Source organism: Anarhichas minor, unplaced genomic scaffold (assembly GCF_050575085.1).
Source record: "Anarhichas minor isolate MPS153535 unplaced genomic scaffold, ASM5057508v1 ptg000079l, whole genome shotgun sequence".
Taxonomy (NCBI): Eukaryota; Metazoa; Chordata; class Actinopteri; order Perciformes; family Anarhichadidae; genus Anarhichas; species Anarhichas minor.
In genome coordinates this window covers 2930901-2951380 of record NW_027466525.1, presented here as the reverse complement: position 1 = coordinate 2951380, position 20480 = coordinate 2930901, and the positions used below count along the sequence as shown (strand labels likewise).

Here is a 20480-nt window from a genome sequence, read left to right as displayed (position 1 = left end):
CAACTCAGTAGCTGCCCTGGACTCATCTTAAACATGTGTTCTTTGGGGAATCAAAACACCGCTCTGCAATACCTCCATTGAGATTGAGCAAAAGGAACGTGAAAGTATGAATGAGCTGCTTTGATATCGGCTTCGGGTAAAACATAAAGTAAAGCCATTTTCTAGTTAAGATAAGAGGAAGGCTTTGAACCGCCATTGCTCGTAGTCTTCAGCCGATGTTGCTCTATTTACTCAGCAAATTCTCGATTTTTTTATATCCCAGACTGAATCGACTGGTATGAAACAGTGTTGCCTCAAAGGCCAACGCGGTGTCTTTGAACGCCGCTTGATGGCGGCGGCTTAAAAGTCAGCCGTGTCTTTTGACAAGCAGGCTTTGACAGATGTGTCGGGGCGCGGCGGCAATATCGCGGCTAAATTGAACCCGACAGACGGAAATAAATTCCAGACGAAATTGAAGAGCGCTCTTCCTCCTCGTCCTTTCAGTCGTGTAGGAACCCCCACCACCCCCCCCCTCTTACTGCTGGCAATATATGATCAGCGTTAATAAAGAGAGGAGCTCTGACTTGATCAATCACAGCATTTGGCAGCAGAGAAGTCTTATTAGCATTTCCCTCCCTCGAGTTCGCTGCTTCATCCCGAGAGGCTGCATTCATTCTCTCTCCTCCTCTTTCACACCCATTCCATCATCTCTGTTCTCTTAGGCCGTCTCTCTCCGTCTCTCTCAGTCTCTCTCCCATACGCCTTCCACTTTGCCTTTAACACACAACAGCCTCCCAGAGGGGGGATCCACCCATACGTGAGAGGCATCGGGTATCTACTCTGACAAGAGAGCATTATAGTGTCAAGCACCACTAAAGGTTAATACTGCCAATTTCCATGCTGCAGGCTGTAAAAGGCTTTGATGATAGCCCGTTCTTCTTTTTAAGAGATGATCGCGCTGTTGAGAGGAGCAGACGGCACCTGGAGTGGCTTTTCTACCTCGGTTCTTCCTCTCCCTTATTGCCCTCGTCATCCTCGTGTTTTTTTCCCAGTTTCCCTATACTTCAGTTCTCCTCCATCTCTGAGGAGTAGCTGTGGTTTCCTCACAGTTATGAGGGGCAAATTGCCATGCTGGAGAGCAATGAGAGAAACCTGTTGAAATAAGATGTGATAATGCTCTGGACTTTATGACATGTATTGAGATTCATGAGCTTTTTTTCAACTGCAAATTATCTGTTTTATCTAATAAGATAAAGTTGTTTTTCTCAATCTTTGTTTTGACCAACTTCCTCCCATCCCGCTGATCAAAAGATCGCCACTTGGCGTCCAGGTATCCTCCGTGCAGAATATTGTCACGCAAAATATCTCAATCCTACGGTGTGGTATCAGAATGAACAAGAATAAAAACACATCATACGGTGATGATTCATCTCGGACTATTTCAGAAACAACTCTGGATGTTAACGGAAACAACAGGAGATAATGAGGTCAGGGTGCACCGACTGCGCTCCAGAGTGCAATTAATTTATTATATTAGTTATCAACCCTTTTCTCAGTTAGGAGAGCAGACGGTTTGTTATTGCTATTTGGTACCATTTACCTGGTTTGTCTTTAATATTTATTTGATCAGATAAAGAGGTATGATTCTCCTAACATTCATAAATGTGGACTAAGCATTGTGCTGGTCCATTACTCGCTCTCCAAGCTTCTTTGTATTTTCTCTGTGCCGGCTACACCATTTACAACTCATTTAATAAAGTGAGGACGGATAAAAGCTCTCCAGAGTTTGCTAACTGTTAGCAAACTCATGAGCAATAAGTACGGACCATTCCTCTCTTGTGAGGCGGTTTGTACTCCGACAGAGGAGGTTGAATAAAAGCCAATAGCGGAACGCTCCTATTGGGCCGACATTGTGTCCTTTATTTTGGACTCTGCAGCTTTCTGTTGATCAGACGTCCAAATCTGCATGTCAAAGTTCACCAAGGCTGAACTTAATTTAAAAACATACACCAACATTACAGATGAGACGAGGAGGACGCCATTAATGTTCACACGTCACACTCTCACAAGCACGAGCCCATTAGTAGGTGCACACTTCCTTACGTGCAGTGATACGGTTGGCGGGTGTAGTTCGGTAGAAAGAAAATAGTTCCCACATGAAACTGCTGTAGATCTTCTGATGATTTATGGGCGGAGACATTGCTGTTGAAGAGTTCAAATGTATATTTTGTACACAGCAAAGTCTGACTAACATCCTTCCTGTGCTAGCGCCGCCCGCAACTCTGTCCTCAACATTACTCCTGAGCAGTAAAATGTTGTCACATAAAACTCTCGTCTATCAGGAGGAGACACTCTGGAGAACGGTCTCCGCGTCAGCAGTGTGACATATTCACAGAGCGCAGTGAAACAGAACGAGGAGGTCAGGATGGTGGATGGGAGTCTGTCTTCCACCGCCCACACGAGTAGCAGGCATGGATATTATTATTGCTGCAATTCACCACGGCCATGAAGTCTCTCTCACCTCAAAGAAGAAGTTCAGTATATTACTCACACGGTCGCTGCAATCCCTCCTCCTCCTCCTCCATGCTGTCGGAGAAGTGACCCCTTACTAACGTGACTACATCGTAAGAGATGGGGGACAAATCCACCGTTCCACAGTCCTCGTATGGCTGAACGAGGTCTGTGGAACGGTGTAGACAAAGTGTGCTTCCCCAGACTGGTTGCTTGTTGAGCTGCATGGATAGAAGGATGGTCGCATAATAGATAATATATTAAAATGTTACACTTAAAAGACTGACCTTGGAACAGAAAAACGACTGTTTGTGTGTCTGATCTTTTAGAATGTAATCGCTCTAGAAAGGGATTTAATGGTCAGTATAGACCGCTGGAATTACAACTCTCTCAACAAAGCTGCAAACACATAAAGGAGCCCCACTGTGGCTCCGGGTGACATGTTGCTTCACTATCATGAACACAGGCACTGTAGTTTTAGGAATAAATCCCACATACGCCGTCCCACTGCCGGAAAAAAACAATGAGGATTGTGTATTAATGCGCAGCTGAAAATAGTCCCACAAATACACTATTTACTCCTGTTTGAGTAAATAGTGTCATTGCCCTCAGTGTTTCTGGAAATGATTTATCCTTTAGTTATATTTGTGGCATGTTTTAAAGATTTACATTTTCACTAGGAACCAACGGGTTGTAGGTTGAGATCCTCAGACAATGAAGGTAAGTTCAAAAGTACTGAGAGACATCGTTAGTTTTGGTGTTTTCACAATGCCGGCGGTATCCTTTAAAATACAGAAGAAATCTGAAATGATTCTGTCAACAAGTGGTCGTATTTGCTTAAACACTTGAGCTAACTTTCAGCACCGCATGCAGATATTTTAGATACATCCAGCTGAGACATAGATATGTAGATAGTTCTGAAGACATGTTCAGTGTTAGTGTTGTGTCTCACACTGCATATAGCATCTACTGCATAATGAGCCGGCAGGAACCGGAGATGGACGTCTGTAATGGTCCAGTTTGTATTTGATAAGTGTGGAAAACTGAGGGAAAGAAGTAATCTCCCCTCTTTCTCCCACCACTTCACTCAATTTAATTCATCCGTGGATCACACCGCCTCTCTCTCCCTCCCTCCCTCCCTCGTCTCTGTTCGTCCACTCCTCCTTCATTTTCTCCTCATCTGTGGTCTCCCATCACGTAAACAGCAAAGCGCCGCGGGGTCTTCGGGCTACAGTTTCAGTCACACGGGGCCCGACAGTCAACGAGAAAAGGCCGTGGGCGCGAGGCCGAGCAGGCTTCTAATGATATTAATCCTCTGTAAATTAGCAGTGGACTGGGGGGAGATTCCATCAGGAATGAGCCTCTCTTAAATAGCTGACCCAGTGCTGTCGGTGCTACTTACACGGCTCCCACGCCGGCTCCTCCTACTGTGATTTAGGGGTGGTGGGCTGCAGTACTTTTCTTTTTATGATGGCAAAAAAAAATGTGGAGGATCAATGGTAGGGTGGGGTCCACGCAGAAACCACACGCCCATGTACCAGTGCACACATGCCAGTTCGGATTGTCTGACAGTCTGACTGGAGGGTTCACCAGCAGGCTACAACAGCAGGACTGACCTACATTTCATTCACACACACACACACGCACACACACACCAGGGTTTCCGACACAGTTTTAGTCTCGTCTGAGAGGAAAAGCCTCTGAAAAAAAAAGCACCTGGATCAACACGGGACACTAAAATTGCCGACTGAAGCCCAGAGTGAGAAAATGTGTTCAGAGACGTCGACCTCTCCCGAGCAGAGTGACCCGCTTCACCTGGTTAATGGGGAACTCTGGGATACACACTTCCACACAGCTAATGGCATGGTGAAGACAGGTTCAGGTGCACGACTCACAGCAAATGCAGCACACTGCGGTGTAGACCAGAGACAGGACGTGTACTGCCCAGTACTGTGAAGAAATACCATTTCGAAGTACTGGTATTTTAGTTGTTTTTCATTTTGTGTGAGTATTTACTTCTGCTAAATTTAAGGGGAAATATTGTGTTCCACTACATTTATTCATCTACAGTAGTTATGCTACTGGATTTACTGACTTACTATCATTTAGTTCTTGGAAAGTTGCAAAGTCATTTTAAGGCCAATACTTCCTCATGCAAATGTTTTAAAAACATTATAAGTATAAGGCTTTTTCTGGCCAGGGTGCAGCACTCGACCCCAAGTCCATTTGTTCCTACGGACGACTTAACCGTACAAAAAGAAGTCGCAAATATATCCTTTCCTTTTTGAATAATTACTGTTTTAGAGAAGTATTTCCCCGACTCTAATAATAAACCACTGTTGCCGGGTTCATGTCGGTGAAGAAACAAGTTACATCGGTGCTCACTGTTGTTACGGAGCTGTATGACTCAGAGGAACAAGATATTTCAGGCGTTGCTGTTTCCCCACTGTGGTACTGTTGCTTTAAGATATGCGTTATAACCTCATTTCCTCTCCGTTGCAACAGTTGCAGCAACGTGTCTTGTCATACAGGAGATAAATTACAAACATAATGAAAGATAAGATTTCACCGAGGATCCCCCATTGTTCTCAAACAACTACTCGAAAACAATGAAAAAAAAAAAAAAGCAGACGACTAAACAGCCACATAATCAACCGTGTGACAGTTTAACATATTTCCCATTAAATAGATGTCAAGCGAGCGCGGCAGGTGCGGTCACAGGTAGCAGGGGCACATGACATATACACACAGTCATCATATTATCTCTGTTGCCATGACTACAGCTGTCAGCAGCTCCAAGATGAGGAGGTGGAGGGGGGGCAACTCGAGCTTCTGACTGACAGATGTGACAGCTATATAATCCTGTTGGTCGTGCTTTCAGAGACAGAGACACACAGAGACACTCACACACACACAGAGAGAGACACACAGAGACACTCACACACACAGACACACACACACACAGGGAGGCAGGTGTGGCCGGCTGAAGGAGGGCCAGGGTCGGCCTGTTTCGCTGACAGCTGACGAGCACTTCTAAAGACACACTGTACCGGAGAGCAGAGGGTCTGCTGACGCACACGGGGGGATGCGGGTTACTTCTTTATTCGTATTTTACTCGCTGCCGGCCGAGGAGTGAGACAGAAGCCTGATAAATGAACGATGTTCGGTCCAATAAATAGCGAGCGAACCGCCGCTCGCTCAGTCCCAGCAGGCTAAGTGATGGAGGACGTGGGTAAGTACGTCGGGGGAGATGAGATATAAGCTCTAACAATCCCACGGGGAGTGTCTCGCCTTACTCTTTATTGCTCAATCAGTGCAGGCTTCGTCGGCCTCACGTCTGCGGGTTAGAGAAAAAGATAATTGTGTTTGTCTCCTCACTTTTAATATCAAAGTACAAGAATAAAGGGTTTACAGGAGAGTTGACTCCAATGAAATGCAAACTGGCAGGCAAGGTAATTCAAATAAAAGGGGCATATTTCTACCGATAGAGAACCATCAAAGAGACAGAGATACCTATTATCAGCTGACAGTAGCCTCCGTACGACGCTGGAAATTGCAGCTGATGACATCTTGTGTTTTCAGTCAAAGGTGAGACTCTTTCCTTTTGTCAACTATCAACTATAAATTATTACTCTGTTATCATTTCTGCTCTCTTCCCCAACTCAGAAACAGAACCTGGTTCTCTGGGGGCTGTCGAAAGTCATTCTGGGAATCAGGAAATCACAAACTGAAGTTGCAGGTAACCCAGAAAAAGTAAATTGCAATCGCTCAATCACAAAAAAAAAAAGAAGAGAAATTGATGACACCTAACAGTGCGAGATCATTGAAGGTTGAGCTTTTCATTTAACAGAAAGGAAGCGTGGAGCACACAGCGGCGTGCCCTCCGACAACTCCCGGCACGGCTGTAATTCCACAAAACTTCACATCCTGAGTGAGAGAGCGCGCCAGAAAGGAAGAAAAAGGGGTGAACGCCTGTTGCAAACTGGCAATTTTCCATCTCTTGCAGGAGGAAGCGACCTTCTTCTCCCCCTTCCTCTGTGCGACCGCTGGGTTTTCAATGGGGGCCCTTTCGGGGGGGGAAAATGAACTGCGAGAATGTAAACATGGAGGTGATAGATGACATTTTCCGAAGCTTTGTCTCGCAATTAGTTGTGGTTCAAAAGCTCCGGGGCCCTTACACAACGTCAGGACTGTTTTTCCTTTGATGACAAAGGCTTCCTGCTGTGGATTTTCCAGATTAGTTTTGTCCAGCTGCAGACAGGTAAAAACAAACGGAAAATAAATGTCCTGCATCATTCGTGTATAGCTCTCATTCTTCACAAACATCAAAGTCCCAAAAAACATGTAAAGATTCTTCTGGGAGGCGATATCACCGACTGGTTTACATCGCCATTAGGAGTGAAGGATTACGGTTGAAATAATAATCATACTTCTACTGAGCAAATGTTAGAAACGAACCGACATGACGGCGGCATGCAAGCGCTCCTCAGCGATACACAGTATGTGCCTGCAGTGAAGGCCATCGGTCATCCATCGCGTGCCACGTTCTGTGACACAAGTCTCTCTTGACATACAATGACGTAGTTTTGTCGCGACGCCCCGTTTGCTTCTGGCCACGAGTCATGCGTGATGTATGGAAAGAGTAGAAGCAGAAGTAATGCTTAGTGTCATACTGTATTTACAAGAAGATTAAAAACCTGTAAAATAAACCAATAAATACGTTTAACCGTCGGATATTCTACTCCACAATAAACGGAGCTCCGGGGTTTAAGAGTCTAGCACATTCCTGTGCGTCTATGGAGGATGAAGAAGGGCACAGCGAGAACAGCCAGTGGCAGCGAGGAGAGAGGTCACGCGTGCCATGATGAATTACAGGAGCCGGGCTCGTCTCGGCTGCTTGTTCATTAATGAGTCCTCTTAGGGGGAGTGGGCCGCGACAACACAAAAGGACAAATCAACAGGACATTGATTCTCAACAGCTCTTCACAGTGCGTCTGCAGTGCGCGCTGCTTGTTTTGGATCCAATTGTGCGCTCTCATAATCCAGCGCAGCTCGTCTAATCTTTAAATGACAAAAGCTAATTTGCATAATTTGCGGCCGCACTCTTTCTTTTTGATCGTCACCGCTATAGGACTGGAAAACAATCGACACATGCCACAGGCATTTTCAAAGACGATTTCAGTTTAAAAAACGAGACTTGATTATTAATAACCGTGTACATAAGTACCTCACACACACAACATGTGAAATACCAAATGACTCATACAGTCCAAACAGACTGCATAACTCTCTTATATATGTACATGTGTTTAGCCATGTATACAAAAATGTCTTCGGTTGTACTAAGAGACCGTCTAAGGCAGAGGTCTTCAACAGGGGTCCGCGGCCCCTAGGGGGTCCGCGGAGGTACTGCAGGGGGTCCGCGAAATCTTTGGTTGATTAGACAATTAAAAAAATATATATATATTTTGTTTTTCTCTAAACATGAATCTGTCCATTATTTTAATAGTTCAGTATTGTATGCAAGATAACAGGTATGTTTATGCATGGCAGTGGCACTAATAGGCCATCACTCATTTTTTCGTTTCCAAATTATTTATTAATTTGAATAGCTTGTATGCATGATTATCATGCAATTGACAGACAATGTTGATGTTGGCATTGGTATCAGCTGACAAGGTATGTTTATGAATGGCAGCGGCACGGCCTCCCTACTCACTGTACCTTGCACATGTTTAAAATAAAAACATGAATATATGAACCTGTGTATTATTTGAATAGCTTAGTATTGAATGCACAATAAAGAGGTATGTTTATACACGGTACTAGGCCCATTTAATATAAAACACAATTTTATACAATATATATAGTCGGGGGTCCCTGCTCCATCTCTCTATCAGTTTGGGGGTCCTTGGCCTGAAAAACGTTGAAGACCCCTGGTCTAAGGAGTCGGCTTTATTCTTTACGAGCTTAAATTAGCATCTCAATTGTATTAAGGATGCACCTTGCAAAAACTAAACAAGCTAAGTCCAAATATGGTCACGTCTGGCTCCAAACAACAAAGATGGCGATGGCCAAACTGGAGTTTTTTTTCAAAACGTTGGTCCATAAACCAGTAGGCGATGCAACATGTGGCTGTGTCCACTTCCTATACACAGTCCATAGTAAACCTTATGATCTCATACAGCCACTCAAAACTAAGAAATGATCAAATATGTTATTTGTCCTCACTTATAAATAAACCATACACACCGTAGTGAGAGACACAATCTGTCACATGCTGGCACTGAGCTACATATAACTGGAGGTGTGACCACTGAAGAATTCTCTTCCCTGACAAACTGCTCAAACAAGTATAACGCTGCCTCGTTTTCCACTTTGTGTTAAAGGCAAATGCCAACTTTCTCTCTATGGCTTACAAGTGTGGTCTTAGTTGGATTTACTGTGTGTGTGTGTGTGTGTGTGTGCCAGAGACAGAGTGTGTGAAGTGACACCCATGAGTGCAGGCCCACGCCATACACCCACAGCACAATGGGCAGTGTGAGAGGAAAAAAAAACAGCTAATGGACGAACAGATGAATAGATGTTTGAACCAATGGATGAAGAGTTGGATGGCGTTCAGGATTGTAGTTTCAGTTATGCAACCATTTAAAAGCAGCAGAAATAACCCTATTGGTTAAGCATTAAAAGACACAGCCAGAAAAAAAACACAATCTTTCTTGATGCAAGTTAACTACCTGCCAAACCAAATGCTGTGGTATTAAGAGTACATTTTAAATTTTACCTTTGGGGGGAAAGTGGCCTGAGAACTGCTCTGAGAACTATTTTTAAAATGGGTTGCTCTCTAAGTTCATTACCCATCTTACATCATCATACATAAATGATCAGTTCACCTTGACTTGAATAGAGTGCTGAGAAAGAGGAAACGTCAACTGTCTCCTCTTGTGAGGCAAGACGACCGGCAGAGCTTTGTCAGTCACTAAGAGCACATAAAAGTTGACTTTTAACTCTAAACCTTAGGCTCTTTAAACTTTTCATGTTTTTATACAACAAACAATCGATCGATCATCAAACATCTGAAAAATGACTCGGTCTCCTCTGCAGGTAAATGGTTGGGAATTGACCACTGACAAACACTCCACACACTCACACACACACACACACACCGGGCTGTCTGCTGGTACGAGGAGTTTAGGAGTCTGATCAACCTCCTGCGATATTCAGACATGGTGAGCCCGGCCCCGCCTGGGGCCATCTGCTGCCCTCCCTCTAATCTAAGGGCTTGTCACTGGTGATTAGCCAGCCACTCTATCACACTCTCTTTCCCTTTACCATTATATACAGTATTTCTGCTTTATCATGTTGATAGTGTTAAAGCTGTGGGTATAGTGTTCTTACTCAGCCTTGATGTGTACCGTTCCTCTACGCTTCCTCTCCTTGATTCTATATTTCAGGCCTTTTATGCTGACGTTAGGGCTTGAATGAAAAAGGGTAGCGCTCTCTTTTCTATGCATTTCTAAGTCCTCAAATTAATCACCTTTCCCAATTTCCGCTGCCATGTGCACCTTTATTATGGTGAAGTATTTCAAAGACTTGAAATGCAGACAGATTACAGCAGCAGTTTCAAGGATACAGCGCCCAGTGTACGTATAACAGCCTGAATGCAAATGAGTTCACTTTTAACTTCAGTTTGAAATCTTTCGCTCTTGAAACTGTGAGTAATAACTGCCTTTCAGTGTGAAGGTTAGCTCTTCTGAGAGCACTTGGTAACAGATAAGATAGCAGATGGACTAATACGTGAAAACAACAACTGTAGGAAGCGCTATCATACCTTGCACTGCATGTACCTTGTGTTCAACACAAGCAGGGTTTTTTTGCCACTTTGTTTTCTGTCCATATGTTGAGCCGTGCTAGCAGCGCGGTTCTACAGATGGCTTGCCATGAAACTTTGTTCGCATATTCATGGTGTCGAGATCGTGATGCCCTGATGGGTTTTTTCTCCAGCTCCACCATCAGGTTTACATTTGTGGTTTTGAGTGAAATTATCTCAACAACTATTGGATGAATTGCAATAAAAAAAGTTGGTACAGATATGATACTGAAGACACTCATGTTCCACCAAGGATGAAATACAATTTCTAACTTTGTCTATATGTCCATCTTTCGGTCAAAACGTTTTGCTAGTCTGATATTTTGAAGGTGCTAAATTTGAGATTCAGAGAATATCTATTTGCCTCCACACCACTCTCAACATGACGACGACTGAGCCAGCGGCTCACAGCTAACAGTCCAAACAGTGATAACAGCGCAAACAGCAGCAACAGTGCTGTCAGAGCTAACAGTGCAACCGGCGGAAGGAGTGCTGACGGAGCTAACAGTGTTTACGTCAGGGTGCTAACAGCTGATAACTGTCCCAATGATGACGTTATCAGCTGTAACCACAGCTATCCACTGGGGTACGCTCACATGCATTAGCATGCACTGAAACGCATTCACGGCCAGCCTGGCTATGTCAACAAAGCACAGAGAAGCTCAGATTACAACACACAAATAGCAAATATATGTTTGATGCTATATTAACCCACATAATGTTTTAGAGAACCATTAACTTAATACTTTAATACTCTAGCCTCAGCTGTACTTTGCTGATTAGCAAATACCTGCTAAACAGCTGCATGTTGTCATTGTGAGCATGCTAGCATGTGGATGTTAGCGTTGAGCTTATCAGAGCTGCTCGCATGGCTGTAGACCCTTAGTCCTGTTAATCACTCTTCTTCTGCAACTAAGACCAAAGCGAAACACGCACAAGTCAGAAGACACAGAGGTCAGTGTTATTCCACAGAGCACCATCAAATCAGGGATTGGCAAATACCGTCACAAACAATTACCTAAAGCCACCGTCCTGTCACTGTTGCTTAGGGGCGCTCTGAGGAATTACTGCGCCATTTTTACTCAACGAAACAAACAAAAAAAGGGTCCAAAAACAAGCAGAACATCATTTAGGAATGGGGTCAAAACTGCAGCAGAACAATGTGACTTCCAATAACGAAAGGCAATGCGATTATATAAGATCCAAACCAGCGGCGGCTCAATATCCCAATGTAATATTCTCATGATATTCAGCTAAATTTAATAGCTTTGATATACGATTCTTTAAGTACACATAGCTTATAGCAGTCTGTGTTTACAGTTCGTCACATGAGCTGATGAGGAAATAATCTTCTTGCCACACAGCTGTGAGTGCTTTCCATAGCATCTACATCGGCTTACGCACAAGACAGCAAAGCACAGCAACTACTGTGAAACAAGAAGCTTTTATGTTCAAGAGACCGTAAAATATGCCCACGTCTTGCACACGGCCGAGGAAAAAAAACGATTGATGGCCAGCGGGAGAGATGAAGGATTAACGACAGGGCTGCTGGATGGACAGGAGGATATTTACTCCTGAGCCTCCTCCATCTCCATGGCTTTATTAGAGCAGCATCGGCGGAGGCAGCGCGGCCTCTAAATGTCACTGCTTTCTTCAATGACGCCGGTATTCCTTTCAGCCCACTGAAGCCGCCTCGTTACCTCCCGTGGGAGCGAAGGGCCTGTTTTGAATACCACTCCCTGACCGCTAAATAACTCGGTTTCCTGAAAAAAAAAAAACCCAAATGGGCAGAGGATTTGTTTGTGTTTCAACTTGTGGCTGAGCGCAGATTCCAGTTCTCATTTGTTAAGAGACACCGCGGGGACGCGACCGCTGGGAGACAGAAAAACACACGGCCGCCTTTTGTTTTAGAGAAGAAAATTGTTTGGGAAATTAGAGAGTTATGAGGCATGACTGGGATAATACAGGAGGGGACATGAATGAAAACAGCAACCAGCCCTTAAAATACCCTTAAGCAAGGCACGTATCATCCTTTAGTAGAAGTAGACATTGTAGGTTTTACATAGTGTCGAGGTATAGGGATGACTAAACTGTGATGCTGCTCAAATTGAGCTGGATGACCGGAAATTGACTGGAAGCAGAAAACGAGCAGGTCAGATACTAATCTTTTTACAGCAGCTCGTGTCACTTTGGTGTACCAGGTCAAGGCTGATAATCAGGGAGAAAAACATCCCCACATAGCATAAATCTATCACTGATCTGCTTACTCACATCACCACCATCCACAAAGCACACTGAGCGACATCATGCCCGATCTGAAACATGTTATGAGCCATTTGAATATGGCGGAATAAGGCAGCGGGAAATCCTCTTATGTCACTCTAAATAAAGTTTTTTTGGATGAAGTATAATCTCTAATCCTGCCATCCCTCCTTTATCAGTAATAGCCAGGTTTTAGCGTAAGCCATGCCATTTAGATTAAAACAAACTCTGGCATCTCTTCGGCCCCTTCCTCCCCTGGATGGATTGGCTATTTAAATAAAAACCTGCAGCGGTCTGGAGTGGAGACTGGTGGGGTAATATCTCTAAAGCCACATAAGAGATCAATCTGGGCCAAACGTGACGGGTTGTGCTGCGAGTGCTTTTAAAAGCAAGTGCAACGTCACGGGTCGCTGTGGCCCAGCTCTGTATCGCTTCAGCCGGAGAGACGCTGAACCGCTGCAGAACACTGGAGCTTGAGCCGCGCTCGTTTGTCCACTCAGACAAAAAAAAAAAAAAAGACTAACTTTGAAAAATAGCTTCCTTCCTCTGTCGGACAGAAAGATGCTGAGGCCACATGGCTACTGCCGTTGTTTCCAGAGGAAAAGCTCCACGGGCTGCTGAGCGCTCACTTTGCTGATGGTTGTAGGGCCAGACGGTAACAACAGACACAATTAGCTTCCACTTCCACTCCAACTGAACTAGAAATGAAAACAAAAACAGCGGCACACGGACTTAAAATAAAATTGCCCATCGGCGTACTGTGTAATGAAAAATGAAAATCCCAGGGAAATTGTCTTCATTCATATGCATGGTCTAAATTGCGTTGCCTGTTGCAAAGGAATTTAAACAGTGGCTGGCCAATTACCTCCCCGACTCTTGTTGGCCCTCAGGTGCTATGCTAATTACGGTCATAGAGGGTAACGTTGTAATGCACTCGCCAAAGATGAGGCAGGAATCTCCCAGGGATGTTCTCATTTGGGATGATGCCAGTCACATTCCCGCTGATATCAAAGCTGCGGTGTCTGAGACGGGTGTTTGTTTCTGGCTCAATTCGAGACTGTCGGACATAATGAGCACTCGGGTATTAGCACATGGCTATTTAAGGAAAAGGATTTTCAGCGCGTACAGGGAGAGCAGATTTGTAATTTAAACAGCAAGGTGTCGGGTTCATTCGAGGACACGAATCAGACAAAAAAACACACATTTTTATAGATTGAGAAATTGTGTGCAACATTTAACTTTAGATGATCAGGCAAAACTAACCAATCTCAGATTTGTCATGTGGTTCTTTTAACAGAAAATAAAGCAAGAGAAGAAACTTTATGCTGAACTAGTGCGAGTCACTTGGAAGAGATCAATACCGTGCTTTTGTTTTTCGATCCATCTCAAGGCTCTACTTTTGAACAATCTGTTTCGCTGTCTGCGTTTGTAATGACGTCGGCTGGCTGTGTTGAACTTGTGAACCCGTCACGCCCGCTCTCCCTCAATTTCCTGGACGGCCTCTTCACTGGTGTCCGCCGTAATAGCAGGTGATTGCGGGCCACCAGCCACTAACAATCCTCAGCGAGGGTGACATCCTTCACTGCGAGTGGATCTCTGAAGGGAGGAATGTACTCGTCCAACAATGGCCTGTCAGCCGCCGAAAGCTGCAGGACTGAAACTCCATTGTCCCAGCGAAGTGACGGGTCGTTAAAGATGCGGGGAAGTACGCCCAAGAACTCACATACAGACACATGTTTGTGGACTCACAGCGCTGTGATTAAATGATTCATCATCTCATTAGCTCATCTGATAAAACAGAAAGATGTCTCACAAGGAAATCGTCCTCACTGTGTTTTAAAGGGAAAAGATGTACTCACTGATGCCGACTATCAACGATGAGTACACAAGTTTGTGATTCATGATGTATCAATTGAGTTTTATGTATGAAGCACCTTTCAAACTATTTTAAATGCAATTGAAAGTGCTTTACAAATGATCGACAAGATGACAAATAGAGAAAAAAAAACACGACACTGTATAAAATAAGACGGAATAATAAGCAATAACAATAAAAAACATAAAATAATAAAACTATAAAACACTACATTAAAGCCAGACTGAACAGGTACATTTAGATGAATACAAAATATCAGTATATGGTAAGTTAAGCATCAAGAAGACACTCAAAGTTTAAAAGCCGCTGCTTTGTGCTCACTGGTTTGCTGTTATGTGTCTAAACTTCGTCAAGTCTCAAATGGATTCAAAATGTTCCCTCTCCATGTGGTGGCTGGAAATCATGGATTAAACCCAAATTTGACCATCCATTAAGACTGGTGGAAACACACACACACACATGCATGCATGGTAGGTAAGTAAATATGATGGAGCCACTAGTTGTACAGCCTGTGAATGACTCCGGTGACGTTACAGGCTTACGACAGAGAGACACGTGCTGAGAGGTGTGACCTGAAGGTAGGAGAAAGGGGATTGGCTCGATCAGGGGCAGGAGGTGACTCCTGCATAATCTGAACGATAGATAATCCGGATATCCCAGGGAAGATTACGGCGGCCCGCGTTCAGAGTGGGGGGGGGGGGGGGGGGGGGGGAGTGATAAACCGAGATCACATCGGGATGTGAAACCGGATTGATAAATGATTTGGCACCTGTTGATGCGAGCCTCAAGATGTAAAAACAACGACGATAACAATGTTGATTTTCAAAGTTGTCCCTTCGGTGTTGTTCAAGATCCACTGGAGAAAATGAACCTGCGTCGTTATGAAACTCCACAAGGAACACTTACAGTCAGCCATACGGAGAAGGCCTCGATTTGGAGACGTTACAGTGTGTGCTTGCTTGAATACACCATCACCTACTCTGCCACCTGTAATTGCTTTGTCCTCAGGCACACATGTGAGGCCTTGACAGCTCAAAACCTGCCAACGTTGTCGCTCCAACAACAGGGTCTAATGAAGCACGCACACAGTACCACAATGGGAATGATGCACCTGCTGTGTGTGTGTGTGTGTGTGTGTGTGTGTGTGTGTGTGTGTGTGTGTGTGTGTGCATAGGTGGTACTTAGCAGTTCTCGATTACACATGAAACATGCAGGATGCAGCATAGAGTGTTACATCTATTGTCATCCTGGCGTGGAGACTTTTCCGCTACTGGAAACAGATGAGGCTGCTGCTGTATTTTAACATTTTGCATTGAACGGGAAAAAGCTGCGGATCTTAAAACAGAAATCCAAAATATAGAGCGCCAGACAGTGAAAGAGAGCGAGAGAGATGCAGAGGAAGAAGTGCACAGAGAGTGCACAGTTGAGAGGAAGAAGACAAGAAGAAGAAAAAAGAAATGGTGCGAAAATAGCGTCTGAGAGGGAGACAAACTCCCTGCAATCTCACAAAGGCCCCGGAAAAAAGCTGTGGCAAGCCATTACCACCATCATCATCACCTCCACCCTCCTCCTCCTCCTGCTCACGGTGGCTATAATCATTCTCGTTTTTTTGCTCCAGTTATCCTCACTGCCACCTTCAGAAATATCACTAGCGGCGTCTGGCGGAGCCTGTTGTCTCTATCTGCCTCATTTGAATAAAATCCTCAAAAATCCTAAAAAAGAAGAACTCAACTGTCCCACCTTCCAAAACAGATACATCGTATTTTCACAGAAGGCAATAAAAAGCAATGCAGGCCCCAACTCCCCACAGTTTCCAAGACAGGGGCTGTATTTCAGCTCGACTCATCAATATGCAAAACATCAGAGCCACAAGAATATTCCCTCCACTGCACACTCTGCAAACGTGCATAAACATCATCACAGTTTGTGCTTCTTTAAAATAAAAATAAAAAAAAGCTTCGATTGGAAATTAAAGTATGCAAATCTTGTGCAAACATACAGTGATAGCATTTTGTTGAAATGCACTGGGATTCAAAGCCCTAAATTGCCCTATGTGATTTTAATACTCTACAGGCAATTGTCAAATCAAAGAGGCGTAGTGGAAGAAAAAGACAAGATGACTCCAGGGCTGAAATCAATGAGCTACCTTTTTATTTGGGAAGAAGTGAACAAACTCCAACCACTGGATTAGATTTCAAAGCAGAGAGCCTAGAGCTCTCCAGTTGAGGAACATGTAGAGTGTGGGAGAAAGGTGGCGTAGAGTGGGAGAGAGGCGTAATCACTATGACCTACAGTAGGCTACATGTAGGTTAACTCAGTCCCTCTCTCTGCCTTTCTCTCTTTCTCCAGTCTGCTCCCCGGGCTGCCTTTCCTGGGTTGTTAAATCCCCGCTCCTCTAATCTCCTTACTCAGCTACATCCTCTTTAAAGATGCAGAACCACGGGAGAGACGTGTGAGATACGTCAACTGGGAGCTGGTGCTGGGCGAGGCGAGGGTGGGACGGGAGGAGTGTGTGTGTGTGTGTGTGTGTGTGTGTGTGTGTGTGTGTGTGTGTGTGGGGTGGGGTGTTAGTGAGAGAAGTTGCTCTGGTAATGAGAAAATATAATTCCTGGTAAAATGTGTTTGTGTAAGAAAAGAGCACGCCTTCACCTCCTGAGCTTTTCCGTCTAATTGAGGATTAAATCAAGTCATTTAATTTGTGCCTTTAAGGACTTCCCGGTGCTTATTTAAGGAGACTGCTCACAGTTACTCTCTCAGTGTCCATTAGAAATCATCACGACAATAATCACTGCAACATCTGTACTCTGGAAGCTGGAGCTAGAGCTCGGCTTGGTGGTTGGCTTCCCATGCGTGTCAACAGTGATAATGTAACTCAAGTGGATCCCACTGTGACTCCATATGATTCTTTCTCCGATAGGCAGTTTAACGCAAAGATAAGAAATACAGTAACCGCCAATCAATCTACGCATGTACTACATGTATGGATTTCTAAGCACACACACACACACACACACCCCTCGCTCATGTCGTATCAATACCATCAAAAACCATTCCACTCGGCTTCCCTCACCAAAGCACTGTTGTGCGGCATAGCCCATCAATCATCCGCCTGGTGTAACACGCGGCGGCAACATTTCAATAATGGTGCATCACCTGAGACTCGGGCAGATGAAAGTGATCCATTCAACAACAAAGAAATGGATGCACGGTTGTCCTGCGTGCTGCATGCTATTCAGCGTGAGCAGACGAGCCCACACTGTAGATTTTCTGGGTCATCTTTCAAGTGTGTGCATCTTTGAAGTTTGTGCAGCGTTGAGTCGTGCACTTGAAATAACATACATTTGAGAAACGACCAAAGTGTGTCATTGTGGACCTGCGCAAGTGAATATGTCTGTTTCTGCACAATAACAGTTTATTTGCACGATTTAAAATGATGCACTGGTTTTAAATGTCTCCTATAGTCTCAAAGTTAGCTTCAGTGCGCATTTCCCACAAATGAAGAGCTGAAGACACACACATGATCAGAGATCTTCAGAGTGTGGGAGGTCGCACACCACACAGCAGCACCGACAGCACACACCGGTTCACCGTCTGTACCCTCCATTGTAAACGTGCTATATGTAAAACAAGGGATCACATTTAATCTCTTAATTAGAGGTTTTAGCGGTACCTGTTTCCCAGAAGTAGACAGACTTCCCATCGTCTGTCTGCGCCGGAGCCTCCCAGAAGCCACAGAACAGCAGCAATGTCACCAAGAGGTAGCAGCTCCCCTCTGTCCTTATTCGGAGGGTCCCTGCTGCGCCCCTCCACCCTCGCCCCATGGTCCGCCACAGGACAAAAGTAAATCCACTCAGCTCGGAAGGTCAGCGAATGGCAGTGTAGAGAAAAAAAGGAAACAAAAAAAAAAGCACTAGTCCAGAAGGCAACAAGAAGTGAAGTGTGCTTCAGTTTGAGACGGTGAGGAGAGAGTGAGTGTAGGAGAGTGTTATCAGTCCTGCTGGAGTTGAGGTCCAGTACTTGGTCTTGTGAAGGACAGAGAGTAGTTTTATGCTCCCAACTTGACAGGATGATCCCAGAGGGAAAGCTGTCAGTGACGGTGACTGAGCTGCAGACGGACGGTCCGGTCTTCCTCCTCCATCGCGTCCTGCTTCCACTGCTGCCGTCGCTGCCTCTGTCCTCTGGCTGCGGAGCAGTGACAGTGGGCGAGTGTCTGCAGTGTTGTTCGCTTCCTTCCCTCCCTCTCTCTCTCTCTCTCTCCCTCTCCTATTCGCTCACTCGTTTGCTCCTCTCCCCGTGCCACCCTGCTCTCTCCCTCTCTTTTTTTTTTACACTCCTTGGTTTTTTTCCTACATATTTTCCTCCCCTGCCCTCATCCTCTCTCTCTCTCTCTCTCTCTCTCTCTCTCATTCCCCCTTTTTATTATCTCACTCTCTGCATCTCTAACATGCTGCTTCTCACTTTCCTCTCTCGTTTGTTCCTTTTCCTCCTGCCTAGGGATACTCCCCCTCCTCCTCCTCCACTTGCAGTGCTGGGAAGGCGACTGGAGACCAGCAGTGCTCACACTGGTCTCAGATGCTCCCATAAGCACTGCTTCCAGGATCAGAGACAAGCAGGGCTTAATGCAGAGCGAGAGAAAGTGTGTATGGGGGGGGGGAGCAAGGAGGAGCAAAACACTAAAGCAGAGAGGGAGAGAGCGGGAGAAAGAGATGAGGGAGGGAGGGAGGGTGTTTATGCTTGTGAGAAAGGGATGTGAAAGTGAAACGATGGAGCGGAGGAAGTCACAATGAGGCCGGCACAGTAACAGCTGAATACCTCCATATGAAAATGTATAAATACTGTGATATCCTCCATCACAAATACCGACAATGATGAGCCAACCTGTAGCTGCTGTTTTGACAGAATAATTAAGACGTGCCATCGTGTTTGCGTCTCGGTGCAGAGGTTTGACCTTGGAGTGTTTTAACTTGAGGGTGAGAAGCTGACACGCCCCTTTGACCTGCAGAGATACATGTATTTTAAGATCATGTGTTTGTGAAGCATTTCATATCACAGTAGTGGAAAGAAGAGAATTAAAGAAGTGGGTGCTTAGCATATGGCAGTGATGCCCGGATACACGAACAGAGAAAGAGTGCTACCACTAGGAACTATCTCACTAGGAAAGATATCTCAGTAAACCGACTATTTCTTAAAAAACGCTACACACGTGTCTGCGTGGTGCCAAATGTATAATTGGATCTCACTGATGACCACTGATGAGGAAAGTGAGTAGAAGTCTGGATTGATGATTTACAGGATAAGGCTGACGTTATCATTTTCAAAACCTCCCTCTCCTTTCTGCGGCACTCAACCCAGAAGCCATTTGGTCCAATTAAAAATATGAATATTACATTTGTTTTAATTACTTTTTTAAAGAAGGACAAGTCATTTCCTAAAAGAGGGGACTATTTTCTGCCGTGGATTAATACACATTTGGTGCACTCGTGAGTACTTACATGTGTGATGGACTCAAAGTAAAGTACAGCGCTCATGTTCATCGTTATGAATGAATCAATAGTGTGGCTAATTCATTCGTTTCATAGTTTTTGGACAAAACTGGAAGAAGAAGAAGCTGCATCAGCTGTGACTACACAGGCAACACCTGGGGATTTGGGATTTTTGTGGGAATTATAAAAAGAATAAAGAATATCGGCAGCCTCATCCTTTGAGGTAAGAGGCAAAGTATGTGGACGAGATTGTCTCTAGACTTCGAGCACAACCTTCAATCAAAAGTGTAATGTTGTGTGCTGACTCAGGTGTCCTGACAGGATGTCTGACCGGCAGGTTAGAGTTTAGCAGAGTCAGCGCGTCAGAGCGCGTGTTTGTTTTACTGAGACAAGGCAGTCGAAGGGATGCAACAGCCTGATTAGTGCCAGATTTACAGAAGACGGACAGGAGCCAATTCTTCTATTATTTATTCTAATTTGCATTTTTGCAGTTGATCCA

At 44.7% G+C, this 20480-nt stretch overlaps 1 protein-coding gene across 1 annotated transcript in view; it reads right to left on the bottom strand.

Moving 5' to 3' along the window:
- thsd7ab (thrombospondin, type I, domain containing 7Ab) overlaps positions 1-18768 on the bottom strand; it is a 125085-nt gene extending 106317 nt beyond the window's left edge. Inside the window, exon 1 of the mRNA XM_076081137.1 lies at positions 18169-18768. Coding sequence (XP_075937252.1) covers positions 18169-18319 — 151 coding nt within the window. The 5' untranslated portion in view covers positions 18320-18768. The remainder of the gene's footprint in view (positions 1-18168) is intronic.
- Positions 18769-20480: the final 1712 nt, after the last annotated feature.